This window comes from Serinus canaria, chromosome 10 (genome assembly GCF_022539315.1).
Source record: "Serinus canaria isolate serCan28SL12 chromosome 10, serCan2020, whole genome shotgun sequence".
NCBI lineage: Eukaryota > Metazoa > Chordata > Aves > Passeriformes > Fringillidae > Serinus > Serinus canaria.
Window position 1 is genome coordinate 6,953,775 of NC_066324.1, and position 17,834 is coordinate 6,971,608.

The 17,834-nt window shown below is 46.5% G+C and overlaps 1 protein-coding gene across 14 annotated transcripts in view; it reads left to right on the forward strand.

Moving 5' to 3' along the window:
• Nucleotides 1-16,716, forward strand: part of AKAP13 (A-kinase anchoring protein 13) — a 208,409-nt gene extending 191,693 nt beyond the window's left edge. For 9 of the 14 annotated variants that reach the window (XM_050978263.1, XM_050978266.1, XM_050978269.1 and 6 more), the window contains 12 exons: nt 463-539; nt 1,885-2,066; nt 2,148-2,230; nt 2,552-2,731; nt 3,462-3,626; nt 4,718-4,786; nt 5,668-5,738; nt 6,343-6,387; nt 7,535-7,582; nt 7,894-8,343; nt 10,041-10,353; nt 11,159-16,716. In XM_050978263.1, coding sequence (XP_050834220.1) covers nt 463-539; nt 1,885-2,066; nt 2,148-2,230; nt 2,552-2,731; nt 3,462-3,626; nt 4,718-4,786; nt 5,668-5,738; nt 6,343-6,387; nt 7,535-7,582; nt 7,894-8,343; nt 10,041-10,353; nt 11,159-11,208 — 1,733 coding nt within the window. In that variant the 3' untranslated portion in view covers nt 11,209-16,716. The remainder of the gene's footprint in view (nt 1-462; nt 540-1,884; nt 2,067-2,147; nt 2,231-2,551; nt 2,732-3,461; nt 3,627-4,717; nt 4,787-5,667; nt 5,739-6,342; nt 6,388-7,534; nt 7,583-7,893; nt 8,344-10,040; nt 10,354-11,158) is intronic. The other 5 variants (XM_050978267.1, XM_050978271.1, XM_030228278.2 and 2 more) reach the window with 3 other exon arrangements.
• The last annotated feature ends 1,118 nt before the right edge of the window (nt 16,717-17,834 follow it).

Here is a 17,834-nt window from a genome sequence, read left to right on the forward strand (position 1 = left end):
GTTGTTATTGCACGATAATTTACACCCTTCAAACCACTCATCAAGAGAACCATAAAATCCAAAACTTCCTGTGCAGATATTTTGCTTGAGGGCTGAAATATTGATTGTTTGAGAAAACAGAGCTTCTATTGAATAAATGTCTCTGGCTTTTACTTCTATGCCCATGTCTTAACTGGTAGTGAGCATGTGGCTGGAGAGGAGCACCCTGCTCCCATGGGTGAGAGCAAATCCTGCAGGATGCCCAGGTGCTGCTGTGTCCTGCTTCATGCAAGGCTGGTTCAGAGCTAACCTGATCTGGCATCTCCAGGAACTGCCCTTGCTCCTCCTGCCAGCTGGGAGGTTGATCTTGCTTTCAGGATTTGCAAAACCAGCTCTGCTGCTCCCCAGCACTGGTGTTATTGCAAATCTTTTCTGGGGTGAGTTGTGTGGTTATACTGCACTGATGTGCTTTTTCTTTTGCAGAAGTCCAGGCTGTTCTCCTCTCTGATATGCTCGTGTTCCTTCAGGAGAAGGACCAAAAGTATGTCTTCGCCTCACTGGTAAGGCTTCACCCTTTTTTCCTCCCTAATTTTCTATGGGAGATACCTGTAATGTTGTGTTGTGCAGCAAAGCCAGCAACTGCCTGCTAAACAACTTAATTTTCTTGCTCAGAACATTTTTGTTTGCTGAGCAGACTCCATTCTTTTTGATGGGAAAACATGTCCTCATGCCCCACCTCCCCTTCCTGCAGTGCCTTGGCACAGCTGATTGGCCTTGAAAAATTGGCCTTGAAAACCTGCCTGTCACTGGAAACACTTGTGCTTTGCAGTTTGTGCACACTGGAGCAGTGACTGGGCCAGGAGGGGGTGAGGGGACGATGCAAATGTTGTAAAAATGAACCTCAGCCAGAGGAGATGTCCAAATGCACTGTGAGCTGCTGCAGGGGGCAGTGAGGTGAAATGCCAGGGCAGTAAATTCAACAGAACAGCTTGAAAATAAATGTCAGAGAAATATATTTATAATGTGCAGGAGCAAAAACATTAGGTTTGAGGGCAGGTCCCCAAAAAGGGCTGGGCACATTGACCTGCTAAAGAAAACCTGGTGCCTGATGGAGTCTGCTGGGCCGTACCTTCCAGGCATGGTCTAGACTGGCTAAACCTTGTGACCTTTCCACTCTTTGAGCATTTTGAAAGCTGATAATTTGTTATTCCAGTTCCACCAACCCTCTGCACGAGCTCAGTGCCCTACACAGGAGAAGCTGGTTTGCATACAAGCCCTGCTAGTGAACCAGATCACCCCAGCTGTAGCGTGTGGTACAATGCACAAAGAAACCGGCTCACGTGCAGATGACACAGCAGCCTGGGGACATTGTAACCCAGCAGGCTGATGACACAGAGACCCTAGCACACAGGTGAACATCACCTCACACACGGGTTCTGACACAGCAGTCAGCTGTGAGCACCTGAGAACAGCAGAGGTTTGGTGGGATTTGGAAACAAGACTTTATCCTGGAGAGAGTTGGTGAAGATACTGTGTGTGAAGCAGGCTAGCAAGCTGCACCAAGTGTAAGGAGCTGTGATATTAATGACAGGAAGAGCGTGGTCAGTAGGAACTAAGATCAGAGCAAAATATGGTACAGTTTACAAAACCACAAAGTCAATTTAAAATTAATTCGTTCTTGAAATGGAGTGAGGTAAAATTGCTTTTCCTACATAACTCTTGGAGGAAAGCAAGCCCATCCCTTTTGTTTGACCCCATTTAAGTGATTTTGTTTTTTTGAAAATGCTTACAAACCTAGCAAGCCTAGAGATATAGCACTATGGTTTATTGAAACCTTTTCAATGCTTGTTTGAATCTGTGAGCTAGCTCTAGTCCTCCTCCTCACCCATTTTTTCCCATCTGAAGGACCAGAGATCCACTGTGATCTCCCTGAAGAAGCTGATTGTACGAGAAGTTGCTCATGAAGAGAAGGGTTTGTTCCTGATCAGCATGGGTGGAAAGGATCCCGAGATGGTGGAAGTCCATGCCAGCTCCAAAGAGGAGCGCAACGGCTGGATACAAATCATTCAGGACACAATGCACACCATGTAAGGCACTCAGCTGCTCTTGTGAGGGAGGGGGTGCACTGGGTGTGTTCCTGTAGTAATTGAGCTGTGTCTTCTGTCCAGGGATAGAGATGAAGATGAAGGAGTCCCTTGTGAGTCTGAGTTTGAAAAGAAGTTGTCCGATGCAAAAGTGAGAGGACTGAAAGGTAAAATCTGCCTGGAACAGAGCTGGGGGGCCATTGTGGAAAAATGTATGGGAGTTTTTGTGTTGGGTTTTGTGGTCGAAGTGTGACATTTTCAATCCTGCATCCAGCAAATAACTGCAGTCCTGGTTTGCAGATTACCTTCCTTGCATTATTTACTTTCTGAGCCTGCTGTGCCAGATTGCCCAGGGCGCTGTCGTGCTGCCAAGCCCAGCACATATTGTCATGCTCCACTAGATGGGGCCAGTATCTCAGGAATAGCTCAGGTTTCCTTGCCAAAGCTTTTATTTTGTCTTCATCCCTGTTTTCTGTTCACCCCCACAGAACAACTTCAGCAGAAGGATAAACAGATCCTGCTCTTGCTGGAGGAGAAGACAAAGATCTTCCAGGACATGGCAGAGAGTTCTGTGCAGGAGGAGACGCCAGGCTCCAGGCTGCTCTTCAGAGCCAACACAGAAGAGGCTCCAAAAGGAGAGGAAATCCTGAAAACAGCAATAAATGAAGGTGAGCCAGTCATGTGACATGTAAATTATAGTAACCAACTATAATTGGTTACTATCAGTGAAGGCATCATTTCTCAAGCACCAGTTTTGCAGGGGACATCTTCTCTTTGTCAGAATAATGAGATAAGGAGAAACTGCTCGTCATGGTATTGTCTCAGGGACAGATCATGAGGACCAGGAAAGGAAGCGGGTATTGCGGGGGTGTTGAAAGAGGGCAGGAAAGTCAGCACAAAGAAAACCATACATTGAACTTGCTTTGGGGTCAGGAACAACATGGGATTTACACTTGGCTGAAATTTGGACCATCCAGGCTTTTGCTGTTCTTCAGTCTCAGCAAGATATGATGGTGGGGCTTGGGTTCCAGCAGGCGCTTGTGGTGCCTGCAAGGGACAAGCAGTTCTGTTGACAAAGGCAAGGGTAGCTGGAAACTCAGGCTACTTTCCAGTATGATCTTTGGAGAGGCTAAAATTATTAAATGCTGTTGTCAGAGAACATTGAGGTTGCCTGAAGGAGGAGAGGGAGGTGTAAGCTTTTTGCAGAGCTCCAGGAGTTGGAGTTAGTGGTCAGACAGAGTGAGTTTTTGCAGGGGCAATGTGTACTGTTCACATCATTGTCACAAAAACCTAGATTCTTTGAGCACCAAATAATTTCTGATCTGAGCTCAGGCAGGGATGAAAATAGCTCAGAAACCTGAGGTGGGCTTTAACAAAGACATTGCTGCTTTCTACCAGTTGAACTGCTACAACACCTGGTGAGCAGGAGCCTGGGCACTGCCCTCGGACAGCAGGTCAGCAGCACTGCCATGGATCAGGAGGGAGGAGTTGGCCCCATCTCACTCCCTAGAAGGGCAGAAACTTTTGGAGGATTTGACAGTCATCAGATGAATGCCTCCAAGGGTGAGTAGTTCTGTGTGTGCTCATCAGAATTTGTTAATAACACACGTCATCGTATCCTCTTGCTTCAGAAGGACTTCAGCTGGTGGCTTGGGTTTCACAACTCCTCTCCAGTAATAGGTGACAGATTAAATCACAGATTAGGAAAAAAGCCTATGTACAGGTGTATTGATGGTAGCTGAGAACCTGTGGCTATACAAGAGTTAAACATCTGAATTCTTCACTCCTCTCTGTACTCTCTCTAAGTAATACTTGCTATTTTACTTATGTGCCACATGAAAGCATTTGGCTTCTCAATAAATTAGTTTCTTCATGTTATTGTTGTAATATCTACAGGTCTGTTCTTTGTTCTTCACTTTTCTTCCCAGCAGGAGCCTGATGCTGTTGCATTTACAAATGGATGTGGATATTGCTGAATCAAGCACCTTCTCTCCTGTCTTTGCTCTCTGCGCATTTATGTTCCACCTACATCTGCATGTATTATTCCTCCAATTAAGTCTCTCCCAAAGAAATGCGTGACTACTTATTTCAGCTGCATACTTGGCTGCTTCCCAATGCCCTCTTTCTTTGCTCTAGTCATCAGAAACTTCCCTGTCCTCAAATTCCTCTCTCTGTGGTCTTACTCACACTCCCAATACAACCAGTTTTGCTGTGCTAGTGTCTGTCTCAGCACTGGCATCGTTGGACCTCGTCTGACCTCCTGCATTAAAGGAGCAGTGTTAGCTCCAGACAGTCAGACATGAGAACTATGTAGAGACTCTCCCAGCTCTCCTGGAGAGCCCCAAAGGCCTTGTCATCATGATGACAAATATACTCACACTGGAGGGGTTTGTTGAGGGCTGTACCTCTCTCTGTTGCAACGATGAATGGGACAACTTCGGGCTGTTGCCCAAATCCAAGTTTTCTGTAGAAATACCCTCTGATTCTAATTAAGTAGTTGTAGGGTCTTGGGAGATTTTTGGGAAAAGAATGCAGGGCCTATTTGTTCTGCCCAGGAGGTATGAAACCTGGCATTCTCTCCAGTTCTTCTGTTCACAACCTGTGAAACCTCGGGCAAGGCTTATAACCTGACTCCCCTTCGTTCTCCCCTCCAGCAAAGCAGAAGGGAGGAGTTTCCTCCTGCAGAGAGGTGGAAGGTCCCAGGACGTGGCGCAGGAGAGCAGGTCTGTTAGGAGGACTTGAGGGTCAGCCTCTAACAGCAGAGCCAGCCTCGGGGGTGGGGGGAGGAGAGGGCCTTCACACCAGCTGTGGTGTCCTTCACACTGCTGCAGATCCAGGTTTATGTAAAGTCTTTAAGAGTGGCAGAAGGAAAGTTGCCACTGCAGGTGTAGGTTTTCCCCATGGGCTGCATCTCAGCTGGCAATGGGAGTACAATAGTCCTGGCCAGAGCTAGAGGATGGAAGGTCTGTGTGACTCCTTTTGAGCAGAAGGGCAGCGCAGGGGGAGGGTCAGAGCCCTCGTGTCCCCACAGGTCAGCTCAAGAGCACTGATATGAGCCATCCAGGGGGAAGTTAGAAAGAGAAGCACAGCGTCGCTTTGAAGATCCAGGTATCTGATAGCTAAGGTTAATGATAAATTGTTAGCATAGAATTACACAGGGTGTTGCACAGCAGTATCTGACCCAGATGTAAATTAACTTGCACAAGAAAGGCATTGAAACTATACCTGCAATAATATACCCTGATATGATTCTGTTATCATCCTCCATCTGCTCTTATGCTGCCTCATGTCTTCTCAGCAAGTATTCTGTGGTAGGAGGCAGCAGTGCAGGGGCTAGACAGAGCACCAGCTAATAGCTGAATTTATCAGCACATTCTCTGAAACCAAACTCAACCCTAATCTAAATTCACATCCACTTTTTCTGGTAGTGCTGACGTGTTTCGTATATTTAGGGCTCAAATTCATTTAGTTAAAATGTCAAGAGCTCTGTGTCCGCTTTTGTGGAACACGTGAGTTTCCTGTATTAAATTCCTCAGACTTTAGCAAGTTCATCTCTGCCTTAAAATGTTGAATAACTGATGTCAGTGCTGGCTTCTTCCTTTAGGTGGAGCGAAAGATGAAGGTGATGATGCTCAGGACCTTCGGAGAACAGAGTCAGACAGCATTTTAAAGAAGGTATGGCTTGATTTGTGTGTCTGCCTCCACTGACTTCAGATTTCAGGAGTGACAGCTCTAGCCTTAAAAAATGCCTGAAAATATCTTGACAATTAGATACATCCTAATAAGTTAAAATAAAATAAAATAAAATAAAATAAAATAAAATAAAATAAAATAAATAAAATAAATAAAATAAAATAAAATAAAATAAAATAAAATAAATAAAATAAAATAAAATAAAATAAAGGTGAAATATGCATGCAAAACCACTGACTTGAAAACCACTGCAGATCAGCTGTACTCCTTAATGGCACAGGTTAGCTACCATCTGTCTGCAGGTCAGCCAAAGCATTTGTTTAATTTTGCATTGTTATTGAAATGCTAAGGTCAGCTACAACACTGCACGTTTTCTTTCTGGGGATCAATCCATCACATAAGTGCAAAATAATACCTAATTAACATTTTATTCTATATGATTCTAAATGACCTAAAAACATGCATGAATTCTCCCAAAATGGAAAGTGGAGGGGAGTATTTAATGGATGTGTCATTAGTTCAGCTTCAGAAGACATTTGCTATGATTTTTCATTGTCCTCATATTAAATTTGTGATCTTGTCATAGGGTGGAAATGCTAATTTGATGTTCATGCTGAAAAGGGATAACGAGGTAAGAATTGATTCCATTGCTCAGCTGTTCTCTTCATTTAAGTGGCTAGAGAATTTGTCTCAATAGGTGATAATGTAGAAGAAAACACATTTAATTTGCTGAAGCACATCTAGACTTTTAAATACATTAAGCTGAACCCACTGTGTCATTTATTTGTTTAACCTTGGATGTTTAGACAGAGAATTCACTGATTGTCATCTGCTTGCCAGCAAGATGATATGTGCTGATTATTAGCAGCAAGGGTTAATTACCACCAGGATGCACAGGGCTGTATTTATTGTGCATCTGCAGACAGAGAGAGTTTAATTTTATGTTGCAGGTGCAGTGAATTGGGGCAATTAGATTTCTATTCTCCCTTTGATACACATTCATAACTCCCAATTAGCATTAATGACAAAATGAGAAGCAGTTCTCTTAATACTGGCTATCACTCCACTACTGCAAATACTGAAGTGCTCTTTTTTCTTCTTGAAATTAATTGTAGGATATGAGAGATTCAGAGAAATTTTTAACTAGGCTAAATTTAGGGATAGAGCATAACTCCAAAGTAGCTTGCTCTGTATTGATGCATGAGGTGTTTGCATTTCTGTACTTTCAGAAAGCCTCCAAGAACATACCTTCTGCACTTATGTTGCCTGCTGTAGTGCAGCTTTTCTGCCTGGTGGCAGTGGGTCTTGTATGGGTCAGCTGGGGGAGAAGGGTACAAATAGTCCACATCTATTTAAAGGTTGTTTTTTTTTCCCCACCTTGAAATTTTTTTCCTGAAATTTTTAAGTGAACTTCTGGGCTTCATCTCAATTATTCAGAGATGTTGTGGGAAATGGTTTGCAGAGACAACCCAGGACTTCCCATGAGCTCTGTGCCAGGAGGTGCCTCTGCAGATAGATGTTCCTTCCCCTGCTGCAGTGGCAGCTAGGGAAGGGAAGAACGCGATGCCAGGCACTTCTGGGAGATGTTCAAGGGATCTGTTGGTGTACTGGGGGCTGATGCAGTCTTTGCAAGGGAGGAATGAGGAAAAGCCAGGTGTAGAGGGATGGCTGTGCAGCTTGTCAGACCCACTGGTGGGACACAGAGCAAGAGAAGGTGCTGTCCACATACCCAGCACCCAGTGAGATCTAACAGCAGCGCTTCTGTTTTCTTGCACCAGGTCCTCCAAACCATTACAAGCCTCCATAAGCTGCTCACTGCTTTGCAGGTAGGCTTAGCCCTTCATCCTGCTCCCACACACTGCTTGACTGAGCTGCTTGTTGTGCTTTGCCCCTTGTGTCACAGCCCTGCATGGCTGGACACCCCATGGCCAGCTTGCAGGCTCAGGGAATGAGCTGCTGCCTAAGGGTACCAGTGCTGGCCTGAATTTGGGAAGCTGCTGGGGGAGCTGCTTTGCCAGCATGCTCTGGTAACCGGGCAGCAGTGCTGGTCTGGGATCAGAAGGGCTTCAGTGCAGCACCCTGAGGTTTTCAGGGATGGGAGAGGATGCTGCAGTGACCTCTGTCTCCTCTCTGCCAGGGCGTGGTGCTGCAGCAGGACACCTACATCGAGGACCAGAAGCTGGCTCTGAGCGAGAGGGCTCCGAGCCGAAGCTCCTCCCGGCCCACCTCGCTGCTGGAGCAGGAGAAGCAGCGCAACCTGGAGAAGCAGCGCCAGGAGCTGGCCAACCTGAAGAAGCAGCAGACGCAGCACCAGGAGGAGAGGAGGAGGAGGGAGAAGGAGTGGGAAGTCCGTGAGAAGGAGCTGGCAGAGCACGAGGCCGAGGTGGCGCAGCGCGAGGAGCAGCTGCAGAGGCTGAGGCAGGAGCTGGAGCGGGAGCGGGAGGAGCTGCAGGTGAAGAAGGCGGCCTATCAGCTCGACCTGGAGAGGCTGCGCGCGGCGCAGAAGCAGCTGGAGAGGGAGAAGGTGCAGCTGAAGCAGGACGTGGAGAGATCTGCTCAGATGCGGCAGGAGCCTGACCACAACCAGGTAAATGATGTCGGCAGCCAGGCTCCTTGGGAAGCTGATCCCTGCAGGGAGCTCCCAGCCAGCTCCTGGGTGAACTGCATGCCCCTCACAGCTGCCAGACATGTGAGCTCTGGTGTTTAAAAATGGCTCTTCCCTCACATAGGATGTACAGTGCTGCTGGTTTTGCACCTCCGGAGCTGCTGAGGCACTGCCAGTGTTGGTGCTTCGTGATGTATTGGGGGTGCCTGGCCAGTGCTGGGCAGCCCAAGCTCTGCCCCCTTCCCTGTCTGTGTGTTGGGGGATGGCAGACAGGAGGTGGCAGGCTCCCAGGGAAGGTGCTCCTGGCAGTCCCAGGAGGTTGATGCTGCCTGATGTTGGCCTTTACCCAGGGGCTGAGCTCTGGGGAGCAGTCAGGCAGAGGGGACATCCTTCACAGAAACAGCCTAAGTGTTGTGGGTAACCTGCAGCCTCCAGCTGTCACAAAAACCACTTGTGACGCTGATAGCTGCAGGGCAGATTCGCATGCTGACATCCATCTCCAAAAGCATTCTCAGTATCCAGCAAAGAGATGGCATTGCCCCTGTCCTGAAAGACCGAGCGCCTGCAGTCCAGGTGGCTCAGTGAGCAAAGGTCCCCAGCTCTGCTGGAAGAGGCTTCTGGTGTCTGACTGCTCACAAGCACAAAGAAAAACCCACACACAGATCCTGGTTTGGGCATTTTTCAGCAAGCTAAGGTTTATTCCTTTACAAATGTGCAGAAGTCTGACTGAGGAGAGCCAGCACCATTGGCAAAGCATGGACTGAATTTAATCCTTAAGCCTGTTGATCATTTGTTTGTTTGTAAGTCACTAATTCTGACTGTAGAGCTGTAGCAGAGTTAGTTTATAAATGCTGGATTGCAGAATGATTTTCGATGCCTGAACGGCCTAATTGTGGAGCTGAGCAGTGAGCTCTGAAAAGCTCATCACCAAAGGAGGTCCTGCTCCCTCCCACCTGGCTCCTGATCAAGCCAGAAGTTTTCCAAGCAGCCAGTGAAGCTGTTCCAGCTCCAAGCACTTGCAGACAAGGGGCATGGGTGTTGTGGGAGAAGCTGAGAGGTAAAATGCCTGCAAGGCCTAGGAGATTTAGGAGAAGGAAGCACCTTCTCAAAGCAGGTATCTGACTGACATTGCAGAGCTATTAATAGAGTGTTCAGTCAAGCTTTGTTGGGCTTGTTTTGATCTTCCCTTTGAATGTGCAAGCTCAATTACATCCTGAGACAGCCGTTAGGGAAAAAAAAATCAGGAAAAATGCTTTTGCTTTCATCTTTTGCTTGGGAAGGCTTCCTTTGACACATGGTGCTCCTGTGCCGTGTGCTGGCGTTCCCTTCCCAGAGAGGCACGCTGCTCCTTGGCCTCCTGCCACCATCTGTGTGTGCAAACGATGCAGGGTGAGTCTTGCTATTGAGATCTTAGAGAATATTTGCCCTTGGCTTGTTGATACATAGCAGAGTGCATGTAGGAGCAAAAGATAGTGGAGCATTACTCTTTTTGTGCCTCATATTTTCATCTTGAACAGAGGGGGCTTTTCTCTCTTTACTTTGCCTGGATGGGGATGTTGTTTTACCTGGTGAATGGGCTGGATGTTCACAAGAGCAGCCTCTGTGAGTGGTCTGGAACATGCCTTTTCTATCCATGTTCTCTGCTAGCCTCTTTCATGAAACACTTTTCCTTTTTCTAGGTTTCAAATCTACATGAGAAACTTGCCAGAGTCTCCTCCCAGTCCAGCACTGACGAATCTTCCATGCAGAAGAACCCTTCCCTTCCTAAACAAGGGCACTTTGATGCAGAACTGTCTGTCTCCCCCAAAAGGAACAGTCTTTCAAGGACACACAAAGAGAAAAGCACTTTCCATTTGCTTAGCACAACAAACCAGACTAACAAGGCAGCTGAGGAACAGACCCAGATGCCTACTCGCCTCTTCAGTTTAGCCAAACCAAAGGAGAAGAAGGAAAAGAAGAAAAAGGGCAGGGGGCATCGCTCCCAGCAGTCTGGTGAGTGTCAGGGGAGCTCACAGCTCTTCAGAGTTGGTAAGCTGGCTGTTTTCCTGCAGCCAGTGAACTTGTGGAAGCCACAGAATCTGGCTTGAAATGAGGATGGTGACACAGGGATGGGGAAGAGCAGCTGTGCTGAGTGGACTACTCAGCCTGAAGTGATTTCCCGTGGGTGTTTCTGCCTGTTCTGCAGCCCCTGGGGTTGTCAGAGGGACACTCATTCTTCTCATTGTTTCTTCCCATCCCATCCTGAGCAGCCTCCATGGGCTGGATTCTCTGCTTGAAGGAGGAAAATGTTCTGCCTCAGTGTCAGTGCTTTCAGAAGGAGCTGCTGCTGGGATGCTCCTGGCTCTTGCAGCTCCTGAGGCATTGATGTCTGCTTTAGCTCTGTGGCACTTTGGAAATGATACCCACAAACCTTCTGCTGGCCTCTCCCCTCAAGCTGGTCTGTTTTGTCTCTTGATCTGAAACGAAAACATACAGGGTTTTTTTTTTCTTTGGTCTGATAGTTTTGCATCCCCTTAGGACTCAGACCTGCACCTCAAACCTCTGACCCACATGAAATTTGATCACATGCCTGGATGACCAGTTTCATTCATGCTAGCTCACTGATGTTTTCCAGCTTGTGCACAGGAAATCTGACCCATTACAAGGTGTAATTTCATGGTAGCTCATCAGGGAACTGAACATCTTTTAAGGGGCCTGGTGGATTTTGCAGACAGTGGGGTTTCTGTGCACACGGAGCCCCGCTCTGCCTGCTGTGTCCCTGTGCTCCCATAGTGATTCCCACGTGCTGTTTTTACAGATTCTCACTCGTCAGAAGCACCTCCAGAGGGTGAGGAGATCTTCTGCTGAGCATGGACTGTTCCAGTGGTGGCATTGGCACCGTGGACATCTCCCTGAGATGGACATCTCCCGTGACACAGCACGCGGCTGGTGCCTGCGCTGGACGCGCATCTGGAGGTTTTAAATAAAAAAAAAAAGTTCTGAAGTCTGCTAAGTGGTGAATAAGGGCCTCTCTCCTGTGGTTTTAGGTGAATTCTCCCTGCAGAGGCTGTGCCTGCACAGCACACAGGACCATCTCCCTGTGCAAACCCGGGGTCAAATGGATTGGGATAGATGTTGTCTGTCTCTTCTTACTGCTAAAGGATGAGAGAACAGAGCCTTAAGGGGTCTGTGCCTTCAAATTCCCCTTTTCTGGGGAAAAGAACCAAAACCAAGCATTTAGCAAAAGATTAGGACTCTGCAAATGGTGCGTACACACTGGCATATATAGATATACTGTATATGTAATATATGTATCTATGTATCCACTGGGATATACTTACAGTCCCTACAGCCAAGGTCCACCCGTGGGAATGGATGATACCTGAAGACTTTCAGGGAGTGTGTAGATATTAAATATCTTGCCCTTACTGCTCCGACTGTACCACAGTGACCTGCACACCCCTTTTGTGCTCATGAGATAGGGGATGTTTGGTTTCAGAAGGGTACATTACACCAGGAAGCAGTAACAGCATTCAGAAGCAACAACTCAGAGGATAAAAATTAAAATCTTAAAATCATTCTCAATGATTTCTGTGGAGCAGAAAAATAAAATGTTAAACTGTTTCTAGAGTCAAGCAGAACATTATTGGATAGATTTAAAATGGCACAGAAAAGAGAATTTTGGTAGGCTGGTAAGGCAATCCCAGGGAGCCAGAACAGACTGCTCAAATGGAAACAACCGTAAGCAACATTTTTTTACACAATCTCTTTGAGCTCCAGCTCACTCCCTCCCATCCCCAAAGTAAAGATTATGTTTTTGCCAGAATAGAGCTCTCCAGTTGCATTTGACATCCCCATATGAGGCTAATGACTGAGGGGGGGTGGGGGGTGGCTAAAAATCTGCTTCTAGAGATCTTTATTCTGTTCTTTGTGTTTTTCTTAGCCTGCTTTTTGTGCTGCTGTTGGGCTTCTGTTTCTCTGGATTTTCTCACTTGCCCTGCTGGTTTCTGAGGCAGAGTGAGAGCAGCAGTGTCTGAGCAGGTCAGTGAGATGGGGCAAGCTCCAAGGAGATGGCTCCTGTCCCTATGGCTGTGCAACACCAGGCACTTAGGAACCATTTCTGGGGAGAAAAAGGTTCTGATGGACAAACCCCCTGTGGGACAGGTCCAGAGGCCAGCATGGTCCCCATGGCCTCTGGGGTGGAGTGTCTGTGCAGAACAGGAAGGTCCAAGGGCAGCTCTTGCTGGGCCAGCTGTGGGGTGTCTGTAGAGTTGAGGAATTCAGGCATGTGTTCAGTGGGGCAGAAGAAATGGAACAAGACATAATTTTCTCAAAAATCACCTTTCTTCCAAATCCTGTCAGGAGAATTACCCAAGTGGATTTGTAAATGGTTACCAGCTTCAAAATAGGTCAAGGTTTTGCTCAAGAGTTTGAAGCTGTCAGGTACATTTCCTTTCCTACCAGTATTTTTTTTTTTTCTTTGAAATAACAAATAATTTCTCTTCTTGTACTATTGTTTGGTTTCAGTTTGCTCTCAGGCTTGTCATGAGCTGGTGACCCGCAGCAATTTTCAGAGTTAGTGCTGATGAGTGTCAGCAGCATTGATGGTGAGGTGGATGCTTGGGCTGGGCTGTCTTGGTGCAGGAACCCTGCTTGCTTTGGAAGCTCTCTACACTATTAAAACTCAAAAGAAAAGGAGAAAAAAAATTGAAAGGAAAAAGGGTTGAGATTTATTTTTATTTTGTCTTTTTTTTTAAATAATATTTGGTGCTCGTTCTTAATTGCAAGCAGGGCTTGCAAAAATATTTATCTTTCATTTTATCTGAAAGAGTTTTTTTAAAAGTTTACTTGGTTTTATTTTTTTATTTCTTTTTACTTTTGCTGTTGTTTGGGGAATAGTTTGAGGCTTTTTTTCTCTTTCCACCCCCCCCTTTTTCTTTTTTTTGTTTGTTTATTTGTTTTGTTTTCTTACCAAAAGATTGGTAAACCAAATGTTCTCATCTCCTGTTTCCTTCAAACCATGGGGTTGGGCAGAGCTGCTTTACAGCTCATTCCTCGCCCAAAGTAACACAAATTTCAGCTGAGAGCTTTCTTCAAGGCAGAGCATCTTCAGGCCAAAAAAAGTTTGGAAAAAGACACAATGACTTCAGACAAGGCTCCTCCTTTCAATTAGTTTTCATGTTTAAACATTTTGGTTAGGTTTTCTCATTCCCTTTGGAGGCAAAGGAAAAAGCAAAGCTTGGAGTGCCTTGCAGTGATGTGAGGCTCTAGTTGCTCTCCAGGACCTGAGGGGTGCTGAAGGAAGCACGTGCTGGTGATGTGGAGTTACCTTTTCATAGGAAAACCACCAGCTTCAGAAAGTAACTCTGCCCTGCTGTTCATACATCTGCAAACACAAATGGGCCTGGCTGAAATTGCTGGAAACCAAAACAGTGTGTGGCTCATGTGCTGTTGTGTGAGCAGAGATCAGGGCACTCTGAGTTCCCTCAGTCTGGAACAGCCTTTGCCACTATGAACTTTTCAGTTTATCCCACTGTCTTTTCCCCGGTCCCAGCACATGCTATATTCACAGCACAGCAATGTCCCATGGCTCTGAGAAGGGCACCAAAAGGCAGGTGAGTGGCCCAGGGCAGCTGGGTTGAGTCTGCCTGGCTTCAGCTTCTCTCCTGACCTGTGCAAATCAAAAAGAGCATTCAGTGTCTGAAGTGCAAATACTATTGACTGAGTGATCTCCCAAGGTCCCTGTGGTTCCTTGACAGAAACCAGAGATGTGAGTCAGAAATACACTGACTAGAAATCCTGTGTACCAAGCTGTTTGTGTCTTAAATTCTGGTGGACAGACCTCTGTCCCTGGAGGATGTCTGTTACTCTGTGATTCACTTTTTTGGAATGAAGCCTCTCCTCCCACACTGCTTCCTCCTTCTTTCACCTTTAGGAAGGTAAGGGCTTGTTTTTATCTCTTTAGCCTTCTATTTTTCCCATCTCAGGTTTTCTTTGGAAAGGCTTGGCATAGGTTCCTAGAGTCAGATTCCTGCTCTGATCCCTGAAGGTTGTCTAACATTGTCTGCTAGAGAATTGTCCCAGCTTGACAGCACCAAAACCTTTCCTCTTCCTGGCCTTAAAATTGCATTTGCTCCAGTTCCATGCCTGGAATCCATCCTGCAGTTGTTGAAAGCTTGTTATTTCTTCAGCCCAGCCTGCTGCTAGTTCCCAGAGCCGGTCCCTAATCCCATTTGGGATGTTTTGCATGGGGTTCCTGGGACTCAGAGTAGATTTAAAAACATCTCTTTGAAGCCCGTGTTGTTGGAGGGAAGAGGATCCTGTGAGGGCTCTTGGAGCTGTTTGTGCAGGTGTTTCTTTGAGGGCAGAAATCAGATTTGTTTTTCTTGGGCTTTTCTTGGCCTGGTCTTTGCCACTGCCCAACAGGAGGGGTTTCAGTGTCCAGGGAAAGTGAGAGTGTGGGCTCAGACAAGTAGAGAAGTGGCCAGTATTAGCTGGGGGTGCCAGAACACCCAGCAGCAGAAAGTAGCTGTAGCAAAGGCTGGGGGCTGTGTGGGTTGGCCTTAGATCTTTTCAATGAAGTGATCATCTCAACACGTAACTTGATTTCAGTTTGATGCCATAAAGCACTTTAAAGGGAACTGGTCTTGCCCCTTTTAATTATGGTTATTTGGAGACAATCAGTTTTGCCATTGCTTCCCCCTCTGTATCCCCAGCAAAATCAGAGCTTCAAGTAGGCGTGTTCCTGGTTTGGTTTGGCTTTTCCCCGAGAGGGGAGGAAGGGCCAAGCTTTTTGTATTATTTTTAGACTAAAGTGGGTGTGAATCTGTCTAATCTACAGTCCTACTGCAGATAGGTTAAGTGGCAGGACAAGAGAATTGGCTTCTGTTGGCTCAGGTAGATCTCCCAGGAGAGCCCATGTCAGCTTCACCATCACCTTCCTCACGGCAGGTAGGGAAGCAGCCTCCCCAGTGGTTTTCCCTCCATCTCCTTTTCCTTGGAGAAACTCAGAGTGAAGGAGATGTGAGGGGATGCATCCAAATAAGAGAGGCCCTTTCCATGCACCAAGGTGTTTACTGTCCAGGCCACTGTTCACCTCCCAGTGCCCTCCCTGGGACAGGAGCTGTCATCCCCACTGAGGGTGGGCTCTTCCCTCTGGAGGTGTGGCAGCACAGTAATGCCATCAGCTTGTGTGGATTTGCATCCAGAGAGTCCAATCACTTTTGCACCTTCCTTGAGTCACTAGGAGACATCACAGCTGTTGCTGAAACGCCCAATTCCAGTCTTTCCACATGCCACCTAGTCAGAAGAGGTTCTTCAGGTGCCAAATCCCAAGGAAGCTGTCTAGGATATCTATGGCATGGAGCAAGGGAGGACTGGGCTGGGCACACAGGAAAGTATCTGCTAAAATCCCACAAAACATTCCTTGTTAACCAGAACTCTGGAAATTATTGTGCCTGCTGGCCAGGTTTGGGAATTTATCATGATTTAGGGCACCCCTTTAAATAAAAAACCTCCCCTGCTGCTCGTAACTCTTGCTTCATTTGTCAGAAGGGGCAGCAATCCACAATTCTCCATTGGTGATACAGCTAATTTTTAAATATAGGCGAGCTGAACTGGCCAAATCTCCTACACCTTGTGCTCTTCAGTCATGAGAAGTGTAACACCACCTCCCTTCACACCTGCATTTCCAGGGCTCTGTGCCCTTTCCTTCCACATGCATTTCACTGACACTGATGTTTTGCCCAAATATAGTTCAGCTTCCATTGCTAGGGGGGAGGGGGGAACAGGATAACACTCACTGCTTTGCATACAGCTATGAGCTTTGTATGTATTTAAGCTGTCTATAGGTATCCATCCTTTCCATGCTGTAAAGTAATGCTACTATTTTCTTTATCAATATTAAACACTGACTCAAGAAAAAATGAAATAAAAATCTGTGTCCGGTTCAGTTCGCCTATGGTTAAAGTTTAGCCTGGTGTTTATTTTGTACTAATATGGAATGCACTTGAGTAATTCCCAGAACATTGAGGTGTATTGTAATAACCTGATATACCTCTGGTTTTGGTTTGTTTCTTATTGAAAAAAAAAAGGAAAAAAAAAAAAAGCTTTGCCTTTTCATGTTGAACCCATAAAGAAAAAAAGTTGGGAAAAAAGGATTTTTAAAGAAGAGGGTAAAACCTAATTGCTGTATGTTAATTTGTAATTATGTAAAAAGTGAGCAGGTTGTTGACTGTAAAATTCTTCAGTTTTTCTGTAACTTGCCAGAATCCACTTGGTTTTGTAACAAGCTTTTATTTATCTTCCTTTTTAGTTATCAGTATCAACCTCTTGTAAAGTCATTCTTCCTCTAAATAAATTTGATTTTAAGTCTGAGTTTTTTGCTTGATTTATTCCCACACCTCTGGTATTTTTGCCGATGACTTTTTTGCACCAAGGCTCAATGAAGAGCCTTAACCTCAGCCTGTAATCAAATGTTTGCATTGCCTTTATCCTCCCCATTCCAGTTTGAACCCACTGGACTCTTTAACTTATTTTCCTCTTCTTAAAAGATACGCATTTTACTGCAGGCCAGATGGCCATGTGATATTCCTTGGGTTTTCCTCCCCCCCACACCCAGGGCTTTTCATCCTTGTACAAGAAGGGGAGGTGGCACGGAGTTCCTGTGAGCCCCCAGCACAGCTCAGTGTCTTTATAAATCCTAGACAACAGAGGGTTTTGGTTCTTTTGGCTTAGAGAACCAGAGATGCTGCATCTCATCACAGGACAGGGTGCATGATGCTGTGTGGTTTAGGTGTTCTCTCCTTTCCTTCAAAAAGAGACCCATCAGAAATGCTGTACCCAGCATCCAGGCCTCCCCTGGGGAAGTGATGTTAGGAAGAAAAGTCTTCCCTGTGAGGGTGATGAGGCACTGGAAGAGGTTGCCCAGGAAGCTGTGGATGCCCATCCCTGGAAGTGTCCAAGGCCAGGTCAGACATGGCTCAGAGCAGCCTGGTCTATTGGAAAATTCCTTGCCTGTGGCAGGGGTGGTGGAAAAAGGATCTTTAAGTTCCCTTCCAAGCCAAACTATTCTGTGATTCCATGATAAGGTACATGGTGTTCCCAGTGCCTGCAGGCATCAGTCCAGGCAGGAGAGGGTGCCAGAAGTACAGAGCCATGATGATGAGGAGTCATGGAGGACCTCAATGGCTGGGGTTTCCCCACAACCATTTTCTGCTGGATCATAGAAGTGATCACTGCTGGCCCTGTCCTGCCAGTCCTGCCCAGGACTCCAGCATCCTCTCCCCAGGCAGGAGAAGCAGGAGACCTGCACCCTTCACCCCCATGTATTGATTTTGAAAGAAAATCAAACAAAGAACACAAAGTCCAGCTTCTGACCAGGCACAAGACAGCCCCACGTATCAAGTATTGATCAAAGCTCTGGGCTGCCAGCTGCCTGGGGTGTTGTGCTGTTCCTCAGCAGGCGTCAGGGAACGCCACCCCCGTTAGGCAGC